Source organism: Peromyscus maniculatus, chromosome 17 (assembly GCF_049852395.1).
Source record: "Peromyscus maniculatus bairdii isolate BWxNUB_F1_BW_parent chromosome 17, HU_Pman_BW_mat_3.1, whole genome shotgun sequence".
NCBI classification, from domain to species: domain Eukaryota; kingdom Metazoa; phylum Chordata; class Mammalia; order Rodentia; family Cricetidae; genus Peromyscus; species Peromyscus maniculatus.
This window is the reverse complement of record NC_134868.1, coordinates 32787547-32804693: the sequence shown is the minus strand read 5'-3', so window position 1 is coordinate 32804693 and position 17147 is coordinate 32787547. Positions and strand designations below refer to the sequence as shown.

At 37.9% G+C, this 17147-nt stretch overlaps 1 protein-coding gene across 5 annotated transcripts in view; it reads left to right on the top strand.

Moving 5' to 3' along the window:
* Window positions 1-17147, top strand: part of Zdhhc2 (zDHHC palmitoyltransferase 2) — a 63100-nt gene that overhangs the window by 23494 nt on the left and 22459 nt on the right. For 3 of the 5 annotated variants that reach the window (XM_006973972.4, XM_042262878.2, XM_042262879.2), the window contains exons 2-6: window positions 3708-3734; window positions 4988-5082; window positions 12049-12169; window positions 14680-14749; window positions 15431-15463. In XM_006973972.4, the coding sequence (XP_006974034.2) occupies window positions 3708-3734; window positions 4988-5082; window positions 12049-12169; window positions 14680-14749; window positions 15431-15463 (346 nt within the window). The remainder of the gene's footprint in view (window positions 1-3707; window positions 3735-4987; window positions 5083-12048; window positions 12170-14679; window positions 14750-15430; window positions 15464-17147) is intronic. The other 2 variants (XM_076553506.1, XM_076553507.1) reach the window with 1 other exon arrangement.

Here is a 17147-nt window from a genome sequence, read left to right as displayed (position 1 = left end):
CATGCCTGTACAATAGAAAAGGCTGAGGGAGAGCCTGGCTTCAAGCAACTTTGAAGACAGGAAGGTACTACAAGAAGGTCACAGGAGTTCCCCCACATTCGCTCTCCCTACGTCTTATGGATTTGTGTTCAGTTTGTCAAAGAGAAAATGTCCCTACGTTTCACAGTGCTCCAGAGCTCATGCGCCTGGTAGAGACAGGAGACATGTAGTCCCACTCCGCCAATTGCAGGCTTACACAAGATACTCTGCCATCCCTCATTTTTTAAAAAAAATTGTGATAATAACATCTATAACAGTGGTGTTGCTTTGCGAGTGTGAGGAACTAGCCTCAGAAAGTGTCTTTAACCTCTGGGCCATCTCCCTAGGCCCACGGTTTAATTCTTATGCTGATACAAGTAACCAAATTATACTAGATTACCACTCATATTTTTCAAAAATTAAGTTATATTTCCCATATATTTTATTTGCATATATACATATTATTAGTAAAGTATTCAAAGCCAAAGAGTGACTTTTCTTAAATAGCTATTAAAAATAGCTATACTAGAAAATAACATGTTTTACATATTCTTACACAATAAGAAAGGACATTTTAAAATTTGATGGCTCTGACATGAAACTGGAATTGTCAAGATAAGGCACTGGTGTAATAATTGGGAAAATACGCCGGAGAGGGCATTCCTTTCTTCCATAAAAATACAACTTAGTGTGTTCCTTGTATGTGTTAGTAAGCTATGTCCTAAGTCTGAGTATTGGTGTTTAACCAGTGGTTGTTTTCCCGTTTGAAACTGGTTATTCATAACTTTATTTGTAATATGTGTAAAACAGACATGGGATTACTGTCAGGTGCATACAAGAGGGTCTCGATAAACAAAAGCTAAATAGGCCAATAAGAAAGTCACAAGTCACTAAGAATAGATAAGGAAAACCCATGCTTATATTTTTAAAATGATACCAAGCCTCACCAGTAATAAGGGAAATTAATACCAAAACACATTTTTTTTTTTTGTTTCCTTGTTTTTGGTGCCAGAGATTGAACCAGGACCTGTATGTGCTAGGCATCTGCTGTGTCTAGCCATGAGCTGCCTCTAAGACAAGGTCTCACTATGCTACCCAGGGTAGCCTTGAATTATCTATCCTCCTGCCTCTGCCTCCCTAGTGCCGAGAGACCCAGCTTTAAGACAATAGTCTTTCTTTGGCCTATGATGTTGACTAAATTTACAAAGACTCATGGGTATAAGAAATTTGATAGCCCTATAGTATTAGGGTAATTGAACATGGCCTTTGGGAACTGTTACATCTCATTGTATAAATGTTATCAAAATAATTTGCTGTAAGTATGGCTTTACATATAACTTGTTTAATTTTTTTGGTGAAGTACAGGTCATGGATGGAAAAAAAAAAAAGCCTTTAAAAAGATAAGACTAAGCCAGGCAAGTGGTGGCACACGTCTTTAATCCCAGAACTAGGGAGGCAGATCTCTGTGAGTTCAAGACCAGCCTGGTTCTACCAAGCAAGATCCAGGACAGGCACCAAAGCTACACAGAGAAACCCTGTCTTGAAAAACCAAAAAATAAAAAAATAAAAATAAAAAAAAGATAAGATCGAAATACTGTCTGTGAAGTTAATAATGTAATTAATATTATTAGATTATCCACTTAACAGATTGCTGTTCCAGGGCAGAGAGATTATCTGCTCACAGTAGCTGCACTTGTTTTTCAGAATGTCTCTTTGTTATACCATTTTCCATTCTGACTACTGTAGTCAAGTGTTAGCAAGTACAAACTCTTTATGTTTGTGCCTCTAGCGTGGTCATTAAGGTCACTCAGAGGTAGACTCACACACGGATCCAAATTGCTTCTGCATTGCCTTGATTAGTTCTGCTGGAGGGTAGGAAAGGGTTACAATCAGTTTGGAGCCCTTGGCAGGGCAGGGAAATCTAGGGCCTAGAGAAGAATGCGTGGGTGTGATGGTCTGTTCAGACACAGAGATCGAGCTGGTCCTGAATCTTCCTAGGCTGTCAGATAAGCGCCTTCAGGGGGTCTGAGAAAGTGAACTCTGACTAGACTCTCATTTGTAAACAAACTTACATGGCAGCTTTGAAAACTGAGGAAGTTGTTTCCGTGTGTGTGTGTGTGTGTGTGTGTGTGTGTGTGTGTACACTTTTTGTATGTGTGTGTTTATGGGTACACTTTTGTATGTGTGGGTAGGTTTATGTGTGTGGGGGTGCATGTGCACATGTGTATGTAGAGGTCAGAGGATAACCTTTGATTTTATTCTTCATGAGCAGTCTACCTTAATATTTTAAACTTGTCCCTGCTTCCCTGTGCATCCCTGGATTTTTTTTTTTCCTAATGTGAATGTAGGGGATTGAACTCAAGGGCCCATGCTTCTGAAGCAAGCACTTTAATGCCTGAGCTGTCTTTGCCCATCTCCAATAGGAGCCAGACAGGCACCATGATGTTTGGCTTGCAAACGGCTTTGTCTTACAAGCTTGCTAGCAAATTAGAAGCGAGGCGGAATGCATTTCCTCACTGGATCTCTGAAGTGGGTGGTAGATATGGAACATTTGACCTGAGAGAAACATTCAAAGGAGTGCAATCATGTTAGATATGTGAGCTCTTCTCATTTAGGTTTTTAGTTATTGCTATTTTATTTAATAGAAATCTAAATGCCACAATTCAAAGCCATGCAGAAACAAATTTCAACATGCTATGTGCATGGATTTTTAAATTCTTAGAGCCATTCAGTAATGTGGCAGGCTGATCTCTAAAGCTGTGGGCTCTGCAGCTCTAGAAATACTTGGGAAAGAGGTAGGTGGGACCAGGTACCTCTAAAACTCTGTCACATGACCCCAAGATTGCAGCATGTTTTAAGGCAGTGACTTTTCATTCTGGAATAAGGAAAACTTAGTAGGGGAAAAAAAGAAGATAAATACACCCTTCTCTTGGTACAACTGAGAAAGGTCCAAACTCCAAAACACATTATTACTAGCCCAGGGAAATCACATGGAGAGCAAAATAAATAGACATAACAAGGAGTAAAGAAATTGTATGGATTACTGTGTGCAGATTCGTGTTCCAGATTACTGTATGCAGATTCGTGTTCCAGTCTGTTTCAGATTGTCTCTGGCTTGTCCTCCCCTAACTGCTATGCTCAGAGGTAGCTGCCTGAGAGATAGTGGTTCTCCATGCCTTGTCTGGGTCCCTCAATGATGCATAAGGAGCCATGTGAGCCATGGGCGTGAGGCTTTCTGCTGGTAGAGTGGGAATCTTACGTGCTGGAAGCACAGACTTTTGGTTCTTGGTGGAGAATGGACTAGATGGCTGCTCATTCATAAAGGCCAATAAATATCTCAGGAAGTGCAATGGGCCTGGAGCACGCTATTTTTTTTTTTTTATCTGAACTCTATAGTTGAAGGCCAATAAGCTAGTCTACGGAGGCCCACGAGGCTCACACTTGAGGAGCACTGCCTTGCTAGGTAGGTGAGGTGTACCACTGAAGCACAGGTGACTGAAGTTGCTCGTCCCGCCTCTCTGCCCCTGTCCACAGTGCTCACCCCTCCTCTACATAAGGCTGAACAAATATTGAAAGAATGTTGGTTTGGAGGGAAGTCAAGTGATCAACCCATTTTGCTGTCTTTTTGTCTCCAGGGCCCTCCGTTTACATGAGCTTCATATAACCTATGACCTTTTTCTTTTTTCTAGTGTCCATGGAAAACATTGGTGAACAAGGTAACATATTGCTCTGGTTGCAGATGTAATGTCTTAAGAATAGTTCAAAAAAGCAAATTGTATCCTTGTATACTTGGGTGGGATTAAAAAATTATTCCTTGACAATATGGTAATAAGATAGAGTTAATGGCATCTCATTTTTCTAATTTCCCAAGCTAAATTCTGTCACATACTTGGCAAATACTCTGTAATGGCCAATAATTGTTTCAAAGATTGTTCTAGCTCCAAGATACATGGAACAATCTCCTGTCTCAGCTTGAACTACTCCTTCATAACTGAGTTATCTATCTGCAGAGTTTATGAAATTCTGCCTCTATTTGCAATAAGCTCCATATTACATAATCCAAATTGTAGATGAATTCATAGGCATAAATATCATAATTCTTTAGAAAAATTAAAAATTGCTAGTAAAATTTTAAAATATAAAACACGTTACATCCTGCTTATTTATCTGCTTAGTTTTTGTTAGGAGTGGAGACTTAGTGCTATCTAGAAAGGAAGTCGACCACTGATCTGCACCACCAGCCCTCAAACATTCTGAATTGGCACATTTTTTTCTGCAATTGTTTACTTCCTAACTATGCTAATGTGTTATTCAGACAGAATTATTATCAGTAGCATGAAATTATTATTGTAAACTCATGTATTACTTCAAGCCTTTAAAAGAACATACAAAGTGTGTTTATATTATCAAAAAAAAATACTCAGGATGCTTTTCTTAACAGTTGTCCTGTGTGCTAAATCAGGCATTAGAACCCCCACAGACAGAAATCACTTCATCCAGATGGTCCCTGTTTACATGTTGTCGTTACAACCAAGAGAGCCACCAGGGTCAACCAGAGCTAAGCAAACAGGCAAACGGCTTCTCAGATGGGAACTGCTTTCTCTGCCTCTCATTAAGCAAGGTTCATAAAATCTGAAATTCTGAACATTTGGCTAACATTGGGTTTACTCTTATATAACCACCATAGTTTTACAACTTAGGAAAGATCTGATTAGCCAGTTCGCAAAGAGAGAGGCCTGAGTACAGATGGGGAGGGTCTAGTCCTGGATATAGATGCAATGATGCATTCAGAGATGTCAAAAAATCTTCTTGACTTCAGGTTTTTAATTTAAAGAGTTGCACTTATTTGAATGTGATATAAATACTATTTGATAGCTTATCATCATTGTTAATTTGAATATTTTGTGAATACCATGATTTGAGTAAAATTTTGCATATTACAGTGATGATTATGTTTCTTTTGTTTCAGTTGTGAGCCTCATGGCTTATCATCTGCTTTTTGCAATGTTTGTCTGGTCATACTGGAAAACCATTTTTACACTGCCCATGAATCCTTCAAAAGAAGTAAGTCAAAGCAATAGCAGAGTTATCCTGAAGATAGCAATCTGTTATACTGACTTCTGAAAATGAATTTCCTTCTTTTCATTAGCTGTTACAAATGAATGAATACAGTGATGTTTTTGGATTTAAAAAATCTGTATATGTTAATGAACACTGGAACTTTCACTAGGTACTTATTTTTGTATCTGATAGACTTATTCTATCAAATCTTCTATGCATTCCTTTCTACATTGGAGTCAAGTATCCAGATGGATCAGTAAGAGATAGGTGAGAGATAGATAGATGGATAGATAGATAGATAGATAGATAGATAGATAGATAGATAGATAGATGATAGGTAGATAGAGAGGCAGGTAGGTAGATAGATAGATGATAGACAGATAATTTGATGCAATTCCATACTAATTATTATACTAAACACATATTAGTTGTCTGTCAATCACCAGAAACAACACTAAATTGCTTAACTCATCCTCTCTGTATTCAGGAAATCTATAGCCAGTCCACAACTTTTACACACCCAGATTCCTTCTATCTCATTGTTCTGTCACATGGTGTTTTGATTCCATAGGCCACTTCTTGGCTGAAGATGTAGCTCTAATTCCAGACATTATGAATATGTTCCAGCCAGCAGACTATAGACGGTAGGAAAGAGGTGCCCTTTCCCTTCAGTGGCACTCTCTTCAAGTTACTGATTCCATTTCCACTTGCATTTAGATGACTTCATTATGTGACCACATCTCACATGGAAGCCTGGGAATGTCATTGCAATTCTCAATGGTCATGTCAGCCACTAAAGGGATGAATGGTTATTGGGGGACAGCTAGCAATCTTTGATACAGAAGGTTTTTTAAGTAGAAGCATATGACTAAATTAAATTTGCATTTTTTAATATATTGTACTGTTCTTTTCTGGGTATCTTGTTTGGTTAAATGATTTAAGAGCAAGGGATGGTATCTTATACCCCTTTGTATCCTTGGTATTTGTTCCAATATGTATTTGTTGAATTTAAATAAATGTTGCTGTTCACAGCATATTTTTAGGAGGCCAAGTTAAAAAGAAAAGACATCACTGTAGATTGTTCCCTAAAGCAATCAGTTTGGAATGAATCTGTGACCACACAAGCCAATAATCATGCTTTCAGCTTGGAAAGGGGTGTTAAAACCAAACCCCATATATTTGCACAGAAATAATGGTACGTGTAGACTATGGTGCTTCTCAGACCATCTTTTCTTTGGTTCTCCACTTCTTTCTCCTTTTCTACATGTTTTTTCCTTCCTCATACAGTGCTCCCTTCTTCTTCATAATCTCTCCCACTGTGTATGTTCGAAAGAAAAAGCTGACTGCTATCAATGGAGAGAGTGATCTTATCCACTCAGGTGGCTCACCAGCTACCTCTACATTGATAACTTTCACATCTATTCCCAGCTCTGATTTCTTCTGAGAGTTTAATATAGGTGTCTCTCTGTCAGACATTGCACTGATGCTTTATATACATTACACACACACACACATAGACACACACACACATGTACATATATATATATGACACTTTATATACAATATATATATGTATGCTTTATGTTCTTGTAATTCTTAACTCACGTAGCTTCCCTGAATGTACCATCCCAGTACTTTTCTTTCTATGATATTCTTTCCCTTTTCTCATTAAAAAATTATAATTTGCATCTGCACTAGCAGCAATTATCTCTTGAAATTCTCAAGCAAGGAATTATCCCAGAGTTCAGTTTCTGGATCTCTCTCTCTCTCTCTTTTTTAAATATAACTGCATTGGCAATCCCATTTAATTTTATAATTTTATATAGTATCCCATTGGTATAACTCTCATTAATACATTAGTTCAGACCTCTCTCCTGAACTCTAGACACATCAAAAAACTATCTCTCTGACAAAAATTTCAAATTCAGTGTATCTGGAAAAAATTGGATCTCCTATTCAGTTTTCTAATCACATTGTTAAAGTGGTCCCATATCAGAAATGGCAGTTATGTCTTTCATTTTCAGGCCAAAAACTTTGGAGTCATCCTTGACTGTTCTTCCTCCTCCATGCATATACAGTCAGCAATTTAGATTCAGGCGATCACTTTAGCCGATGCCGACAGTGTGAGCTCATGCCCCTCCTGCCGCCGCCCTGAGCCAGGGCATCATCTCTCATTTACATACTTGTAGTATCATGTTGAGGGTTTCTCTAACTACACCATATAAAACAGCAAACCTCCTAGGACAAGCATAGAAATTAATCACAATGAATTTAAAACTTGATCAGACTTTGCTGGGTGATTGTTTTACAAAAAAAAAAAAACTATATATATATATATACATATATATATATTGTGTGTGTGTGTGTGTGTGTGTGTGTGTGTGTGTGTGTGTGTGTGTGTGTGTTTTCAGATAACTGTGTGGGGTAGATATTATTTGGTATCATTTGTGTTTTTGTGTGTGTATGTGTTCATGTGTGTGCAGTTACCCTCAGAGGCCAGAAAAGGGTGTCAGATACCCAGGAACTGGAATTAGAGGTCCCTTCTGAGCCACTTGGCATGGGTGCTAAGAACTGAGCTTGGGTCCTCTGTAAGAGCAGCAAGTGCTCTTAACCACTGAACTATCCCTCCGGCCCAACCCATATTGCTAATTGTCATAGCAGCATAATTTTCTTGTAATATGTGATGACTGATGTAATGATGTTCCAATTTTAAATTTTTAGACTGACCCCAACCTCGTATTATATAGTACTGATAATAGCATGCTTGTATGTAGAATTTTACTCACATTGTAAATTATTTCCTTAATAAAAATTCTTGAATGCAGAATTACTAGATCAAGGAAATTTCAGTTGCTTGCCAAATTGTTACCCAAAAGGACTGCAGTAATTTTCAATACTACCAGTTATATCAAACTCTGGCGCTTCTTGTTATTATGAAAACTCTGTTAGCAACTTAATGGGTAAACTGTTTCATGTTTTAATTTGCACATTTTAGATTCTCATGAAGAGATTGTGTGTGTGTGTGTGTGTGTGTGTGTGTGTGTGTGTGTGTGTGTGTGTGTCCTACATGAAAGACAACCAACAGAAAAGAGAACGTATTTATATTAGTTTTCTGGTTCTTTTTAAAATACAAATAATGATTTTCTTTTTGTGTATATAGTTAAAATTGAGCCCTACTTTAATCTGGAAACTATAGATGAGATGACCTCAGATCTTGGTTCCTATTACATTTACCGGTAGGAAGAAGGCAGACATTTTGGAGAAATGATTACTTTTAGGACTATGCAGGAACAATGAAGAGGAGCCAAGGGCATCGTCTTCTAGTGCCAGCAAACAAGGAAGTGCTCAGACAGAACACACAGAAGAGAATGTGTCAGAGGAACACCTAGGCCCAGGAAAGAAACCCCAGTGGAAAAGGGCAAATGATTTGAGCAGCAGAAGTCTCTCAGCGTGAATAAACATCTGTGAGACCACTTAATTAAACAAATAATTGAGGAAACATAAATAATAGAACAGAAACACCTGTCCAAGAGAAGACTTCTAAACAATGTCTGTAAATACTTTACCTTTTAGGGGTGGGAGGCATAAATCCCCACTCCTTACATATGAACAAATATTCCCTCCAAAGAGTACAGGGTAGGAAAGAGAAGTACTGAGGAAATGTATAGCAGTGACCCCTGATGAAAAGCTCCCTCAGGCTGGACCGATGGTGCAGTGGTTAGGGGCACTTGTTCTTCAAGGATTCAGTTTCCAGCACCCATGTGACAGCTTACAACCAACCCTAACTCCAGTTCCAGGGGATATGATGCCATTCTCTGACCTCTGAGAGCACCAGACACGCAGGTGCTACTACACATACATGCAGGAGAAGCACCTATACACATAAACTAAGTCTTAAACAAACAAAGATTTTAACCCTCTGTTAACTATGTGATCAAGGCCAGCATGATAGGTCCAGTCACGTTGCCATGACCTGCTGGCAATGTTGGTTTTTCTCCTAAAGATCCACGACCCCCAATCTTATCAGGAGACAAACAATAGGGAAGTTGTGATTAAATGACCCTCTACACGATGCCAGCGCTACTCAGGACTGCCATGGTAACAAGAAGAAACAAGGAAAGGAAATCATAAACAGTGAAGGAAAATATGAGAAACTACCGAGGCTAAAATGAACCTGAGAGGATGTGGCAATTGAACATACTCTGGGATTTTCATAATCCCATATTATGCAGATATATGTTATAGAAATACTGTAGTTAAAAAAAGATATTCCAAAGCAGAAAATCTGAATATCTATGCTGAACTTTATGCTATGCACTTTAGTGAATTAATGGATCAGTATTATGTTATTAAAGTGCCTTACATGTGCCAATGCTACTGTAAGATATTAATGTGGGAAACTTAGTAATGGGCTATATAGGAACTTTAGAAACTTTACAGTATTTTACAGTATTTTCTCAATCCATTAAGTAAATCTAAGGTATTCTTTAAAAGTAAAATAAAATTAGTCTAGCAGCAGCAAACCCAGGATGTATGAAGAACTGTGGCAGCTGGAGGTTGGAGACTATATCAGGAGTTACCATCTCTACTTTCCAAGATGCTCAGTACCTTCAGATATGCACAGATAGCGCTTTCTAATCTCTGAACTGACAGGAATTTGCATACCATAATGTTCTGGAGAGGAAGTGGTGGAAGGGAGAACCACATAGCTCAACCCTATTACAAGGTAGAAAACTGGTTTTGACCTCTATATTATGTAAGTACGATTTTCACTAACCCATATTTGATTTCTTGGAACTGACTCAGGGCTGTTCTAGTTAATTTATTAATTTAAGCGTTAAACATGGGAGGGTCTTCCATGTCCAACACTCCCATAAGATGAAAAAGACCAGGAAAGTCATAAAATGTTGATGAATTTCAATGCCTATTGCAGTTTTTAGGAGTATTCTAATATATTATAAATAACCAATTCAGTGTCAATTTACAGTGCCAGGTTTTAAGTCAGTTTTAGAAACGGCAGTGGGAAGAGCTAGAGAGATGGCTCAGATGAGGATGCTTGCTTGGTGTGTAAGCAAGAGGGCCTGAGTTCAGATGTGAAGCATCACCAGGTGGCGGTGGCACACACCTTTAATCCCAGCACCTCGGGAGGCAGAGCCGGGCGGATCTCTGTGAGTTCGAGGCCAGCCTGGGCTACCAAGTGAGTTCCAGGACAGGCGCAAAGCTACACAGAGAAACCATCTCGAAAAAAACAAAGAGATCTGAAGCATCTGTGTAAGAAGGCAGGCATGGCTTTTACATTAATGGGCCTGCAGTCTTATGATTAAGTCTAGCAAAGAGTCATGTACACAAAATCATTATGCTAATATAAAAGTTATTTACACTTGAAAGCCAAAGTTTTTTTTTTTAAGTTGATTTCTGGGAAGGCAAAGATTGAGGCCCAATGTCATGACCTAATTTTTATTGAATAATTTGTCATTATGTAAATGACACATTTAAGTCGCCTTAATTTTTTTTTTTTTTAGGGATAGAAACTCTCTGGGTAGCCAAGGCTAATCTTGAACTCACAATCCTCACGCCTCAGTCTCTTGAGTATTAAGATTACAGGCGTACAGTGCCATGCACAACTTGAGGTTGTGTTTATTTTTTCTTTTAAAAATATCTATTCTGGGAGTGTTTCATTAGCAACTCCTCCTGGGATATAGCTCAAAATGGTTGAAAACTTCCCTTTCATATATAATACCCTAGGTTCAATCCTCAGTACTGGCAAATAAAGTATATGGAATGTACAAATTGAAGAATAATCAAATAAAAATGCCCAAGCAAACATTCAGCTGATATATAGACCATGTTTAATTTTCCTATCTGTTATACACATCACTGTTGTATTTCCCTGTACTCCCCAAGAAGAAACAACTATTCTGCGTTTTATTTTAATTATTCCCATCTTCTTTATAATTTTATCACATATGATTGTGCCCTTATTGGTAATATAGAGACTGCTTAGCTTCTTGATTTTGAAACTTTATAGAGAATGTGTTCTCTGAGATAATTGGTTGTTGCTATTTTCAGCAAGGTGGTGAGATATGGTACTTCATTCTTGGATCATTGCAGTTCAAGGTTAAGCGCCAGTAGTATGTTTAGATGTATCTTGTCTTGATTTATTTACCCACTACCCTTTGATAGACATTAGATTGAGTTTGTATTTTTCCCATTTCAAAGAACAGCACTGTGGTTGATCTGGTACATACATACCTTCTGGACCTATTTATAGGGATTCATACAGTAGCAACTTTGGGACTTTTGTATGTATATGTGATTATCTAGTAGGAGCCAAAACAAAGTTTTGTTTTTCTCAAATAAGCATGTTTAGTTAGTTGAACTAAACTGTCAATATAAGCAGAAAAATGAATACTTAGATATTTGAGTGCCAGAGGAGATTCTGTGTGACAATTATGACTAAGTTCAAACTGTCTTAAATATATATATAATATATATATATTTATAATATATACTATAAATATATATATTATATATATTATATATATAATATATATATCCAATTGATTTTTTTCTACTTTTGTTCCTAATAGTATCCAAATGAAAAATCTATTTGTTGAGCCATGCATTTTTTACTGGGCCATCTTATCTATTATATAATTAACATTTTGACAGAATTATTCATTTTATAAACAGTTTCCTACATCCTGTTCTCTTTAAGTTCAAAAACACTTGAGGAAATAGGTATAATGTCTATTATACCTATTATTATTATTATCACATTCTTTTTCAAGATTCATAAAGTAGTTATCTGTGAAGTTAAGAGACATGCCCAGATTGGAAACTCTATCAACCTCTCTGAATGTACTATATACCATTCATATTTTATAAGTACTTGTGGGTATAATAGAGCAGACAAATGTGTTATCATTCCTTTGAAAATACTGATTAAAATTTAAATTTATTCCTCAGTTCCATCTCTCTTATGCAGAGAAAGAACTGCTGGAGAGAGAGCCGAGAGGAGAAGCCCATCAGGAAGTTCTGAGGCGAGCAGCCAAAGACCTTCCCATCTATACCCGGACCATGTCCGGAGGTAAGCTCTGATAATTACGGACAGTGTGCAAATGAGATATAATGACTCTTGGAAAGCATGTTCATATTCATCAACTGTCAAACGCTCGTTGGAAAGTGCTGTGCTGTGTCTTGGGTTGCTATTAAATCTTTCCTGTACAGTTCCATACAACAGAGCAGAAATATGAGTCACACTGTGGCACTGAGATCTCAGAACTGACTCTGATTCTATTCCTCCTACTTTGTCGTGCCTTGGCAATGATATAAGGACTGCTGAAGGGTGTATCTGTAGTAGGGAAAATTTGTTTTTAAAGTTTTAATTATAAACCATCCTATTTATATATTTAAGGAAGCAATATCTACAATGGATGGAAAGCTTAATGATTTTGCAAGTGATTTTTATGATTAAAGCAGTAATTGTGTGAATTATGTAAAACATAATTTAGGTATTGCTGTCTTTTTTTTATGTTAGATTTTATTTGTCTTTCATACAATATATCCTGACCACAGCTTCCTCTCCCTCCGCTCTTTCCCGTTCCCCCCTCTCTCCTCTCCTCTAGATCCACCCCTTCACCCCCTTTTCCCCAGAAAAGAGCAGTCCTCCCGGGGACATAGCAGAACACTGCAAAACAGGATACAATAAGACTAGGCATAAACCCTTGTATCAGCCGGGCGAGGGAGCCAGTAGGAGGAAAATGTTCCCATGAGCATGCAAAAGTGTCAAAGTCACCCCCTCTCCCAGGTCAGGAGTACCCCCAAACCGGCAGCCGTTGTATATATGCAGAGGACCTATCGCGGGTCCATGCAAGCTCCGGGATTGCTGCTTCAGTCTCTGTGAGGCCCCACGAGCCCTGTTCCGTTCCCAGCTGTGCTTACTCCGTGTCCTCAACCCCTCTGGCTCCCACAATTCATTCTTCCCCTCTTTGGGGGATGCCCCAAGCTCTGAGGGGAGGGACTGATGAGACCTCCAACCTGGGCTCTCTCTCTGACTGTTGGCTGTGGGTCTCTATCTGCTCCCATCGGTTGATGGAGAACGCCTCTCTGATGATGACTGGACAAGGCACCAATCTATGACTGTAGCAGCACATCATTAGGAATCATTTCATTGATGTTTTTATTTTTGCCAGTCGTGTTTGGTTCAATAAAAACTGTTATATAAATAATTTAAATTAATATAATGCCTACTTAGCTTACATTTTAAGATAATTTAACATCTAATTAAGTCATTATCTTCAAAAACCAACACACAGCCAGAAGGTGGTGTCACACACCTTTAATCCCTGTACTTGGGAGGCAGAAGCAGGCAAATATCTGAGTTCGAGTCTAGCCTGGTCTACAAAGTGAGTTCCAGGACAGCCAGAGCTGTTACATAAAAAAATCCTGTCTCAAAACAAAACAAAACAAACAAACAACAACAACAACAAAAAAAAAACACCACCAACAAAACTACATGAACTACAGATAATTACTGCCAAGACTTAACCCAGACATGTTTGGGGACTTTAAACTTCTGTTTGCCCATTATGGCTCATTAGCCCATTGGTCTGTTGAGTCCTTAAAATATGGCTTGGCCATGGTGAGAATTCTTAAATATAAGATACACAAATGCTTTCAAAGATTTAGTATGCAAGAAATGTAAAATGGGGCCTGGAGAGATGGCTCAGCAGTTAAGAGCACTGACTGTGCTTCCAGAGGACCCAGGTTCAATTCCCAGCACTCACATGGCAGCTCACAACTGTCTGTAACTCCAGTCTTAGGGTACTAAAACACCAATGTACATAAAATAAATAAGTTATTAAAAAATGTAAAATGCCTCATTAATATTTCTATATAATTTGCATTTGCTTTGAGCTCATATTAGAACCATATTGAATCTACATCTAATATAGTCTTCACTGTTCTGTTTGCTGCAATCTAGTGCACTCTGTGAGATTTGTGTAGAGAAATAGTTATTTCAAAATCAGCCATCCAGATCCACTTGTGCTCTCTGGACTATTGAAGAAAAGATGCCATCATTACCTGTAAGAACTAAAATCCTCTATTGGAAATGCTTCTTCCCATACTTGCTTCTAACATTGTATCATAATCAACAGAGATGTGAGGTCTTTCCCAATTTATGGAACCAATAGAGTGTGTTTACACATGCTAGACTATGTCTTTGTGGCATATTCTCACTCAATTATGCACAGGGATAAACTGACTCAGCTGAGGGAGACTTTCTGTTGACCAGCAGACATGAATGAACCTTCCCCTTGAGAGCTTTACCATAGCCACTGGTGACAGAGAACTCCTTAGAGAGATTTTCCAAGAGGTCTTCTGTTCTTGGGAAATCTCTCCAGGGCAGCCTGTCTCTAGGCAAGTGTTTTCATTTTCTGTCTTTAAACTGGGTTGAATATCTTTTTTTTTTTTTTTTATCAAATTTAAATTCAGTATACTTTTTAGAGTTTAAATCTGGAGCGATGTTAAAAAGCCATTTAACTGTGTTTTCAGTGACTTGTTAAGTTTAAGACTAAGTGAACTCTTTGTTCCTAGCAATCCGGTATTGTGACAGATGCCAACTTATAAAACCAGACCGCTGCCATCACTGTTCCGTCTGTGATAAGTAAGGAAATCTTTTCTTCTCAAAAGATGTTCAATATTGTGTTACTGCTTTCTACATTATCTCCACAGTTCACATTCATGCTATTCAGGTTACTGTTTAGATACATGAGTGGAATTAGTCCTTGTATTAATGGCAGTGTAGCTTATGGCCACAATTAATGCTGTTTCCCCAGGTTCGTGGTAACATAACATGAACATTTTTAGCAATTCTCATGTGGTAAGTTCAACTTAGCAAGTGTTACTTCTGTGAATGTTTTCCATCTTTATAAAGACATCTTGATAGACTTCTCACACTTAGGTTGTATTGAATATTTAGTATGTGACAGAAACAGAAAGACTAGTCCTAAAGATTGATAGTCAGGAGCAAATTTTATATAGAGTTTGTGTAAATCAACTGATGTTTTCCACGTTTTAAAGAAAAGTAGTCTTGTACTAATATAGCAATATTTTAAAAAGAAATTGATTTGTATCTTAAGGAATGTACATTTTGAAGTTTTATTCTGTTACAACTAGAATCAGCTACAATATCTGTTTTAGATGAGAATGTCTACTCTTACTGGATTTTATTTTTAAATGAGGAATTTTGTAATATTTTACTGTCAGAACTGTTGGAAATATTTCCTATTTTCTTTTTATAATGAACATCATAAGGTGTCATGTTTTATTCTTTGGATATTTTTAGATGTATTTTGAAGATGGATCATCATTGCCCATGGTGAGTATAAACCTATATTAGAAATAAGTTTGAATCAATTATTAACAGTATAAATGGAATCACTTTTTACAAATTCTTTCATTAATCAGTTACCTTGCTTGTCCTAGAGGCACTTCACTAGTGTTTAATTAGCTTCAAAGAGCCTTCATTTGGAAGAATTTTCATTAAATAATTTTAAAACTAGTACATTAATAACATAAAAGTTAATTTTACATGTTTTCTCTGCACAACGAGTATTTTTTTTTTTTTTTTTTTTTCCGTTTTTCGAGACAGGGTTTCTCTGTGTAGCTTTGCACCTTTCCTGGAACTCACTTGGTAGCCCAGGCTGGCCTCGAACTCACAGAGATCCACCTGCCTCTGCCTCCTAAGTGCTGGGATTAAAGGCGTGCGCCACCACTGCCCTGCCGAGTATTCTTTTATACACATATATAAACACAGATGCACTAAAATACTTTCCAGAAGTGTAAATATTTATACATTAATGATATATATTACATTAATTAATAATACCTCAGTAGACATTTATAATAAACTTTCAACAATTTGTTTTAAATGAAGCTACACTGAGGGGTAGAATAGTAAACAGACAAGCACACAGATACGTTTAACTTAGAACTCACTCATATTTCTTTACTCCTTCTAAGTCATTAATTTAAGTGACTTTATAGGGGGCTATCTGAAAGATCCACTAGTGAAGATTGATTTCCCTACTCTTGTTATCGGTTTTCATTCTGTGTATGTTAAGCATGTTAAGGTTGCCATGTTTGAATTCAAGCATTAATTATAATTATTGCACAAGCTTTACTTCTTCCAGGGATGGCACACAGGAGGGATATGAATGCTCACACATTTGCCTTAGGCAGTCTGCAGTACGCACTGGAGATGATTTTCCTAGGAGCAGGGGAGTGTAGGGAAGACTGGGGGTCTCTGCTTCCTACATCTTTTACCATTGTACCTCCCCGTCTTCCTCAGCAGATTTCTCCCTTGAAAGTGTTAAGGTCTGTCAACTCCCACCAGAATGGTGTCTTCTTTTAAAAAATGTTTGCGTGACCCCTCTTTGTACTAATTTATGCTTGCATTTATTCTTCTGTCCCCCATTCCTTTCCCACCAAACTAATATCCTCAATTGCCAGTTTTCCTCATTTTCATCCCCGTTTTCCCCAATTCTCCCAGTGCCTCCACACACAGTGCCATGTAAGTTTTCTGGTAGTGAGCAGCTTGTCTGTTTGATGACATCCCTCGGTCTTAAGAACCCGTGTGTGTTTTCTTGGTTCCCCATCAGAGCTTTCTTTTATCTGAATAAGTTTGCTCAACTCACAACACTGTTGGTCCAGAAGTGCCCGGACATTACCACCTCTAGGTCTATCCTTTCAGCCAGAGAAAGCCTGACTAATAACTCAACTCCATTGACAGTGTTTCCATTTTTATGGTGCTGGGCCTCAAACCCAGGACCTTGAACATGCTGGGGAAGCACTGTGCCCCACACTACATCTCCAGCTCTTATTACCTTCTTTATCTAAAACAAGCACACAAACCGACCTACCTGTACCAAAGTTATTGTCTCGGAGTTGGCTTGGAGGAGAACTCAGATTACGCAATCTCCTGTCTGTGTTTCTGTACAACCTAAACACCATTAGCAATGATCAAATAATCAGGGCAGAGAGTTGATGCCAATTTTTTTTTT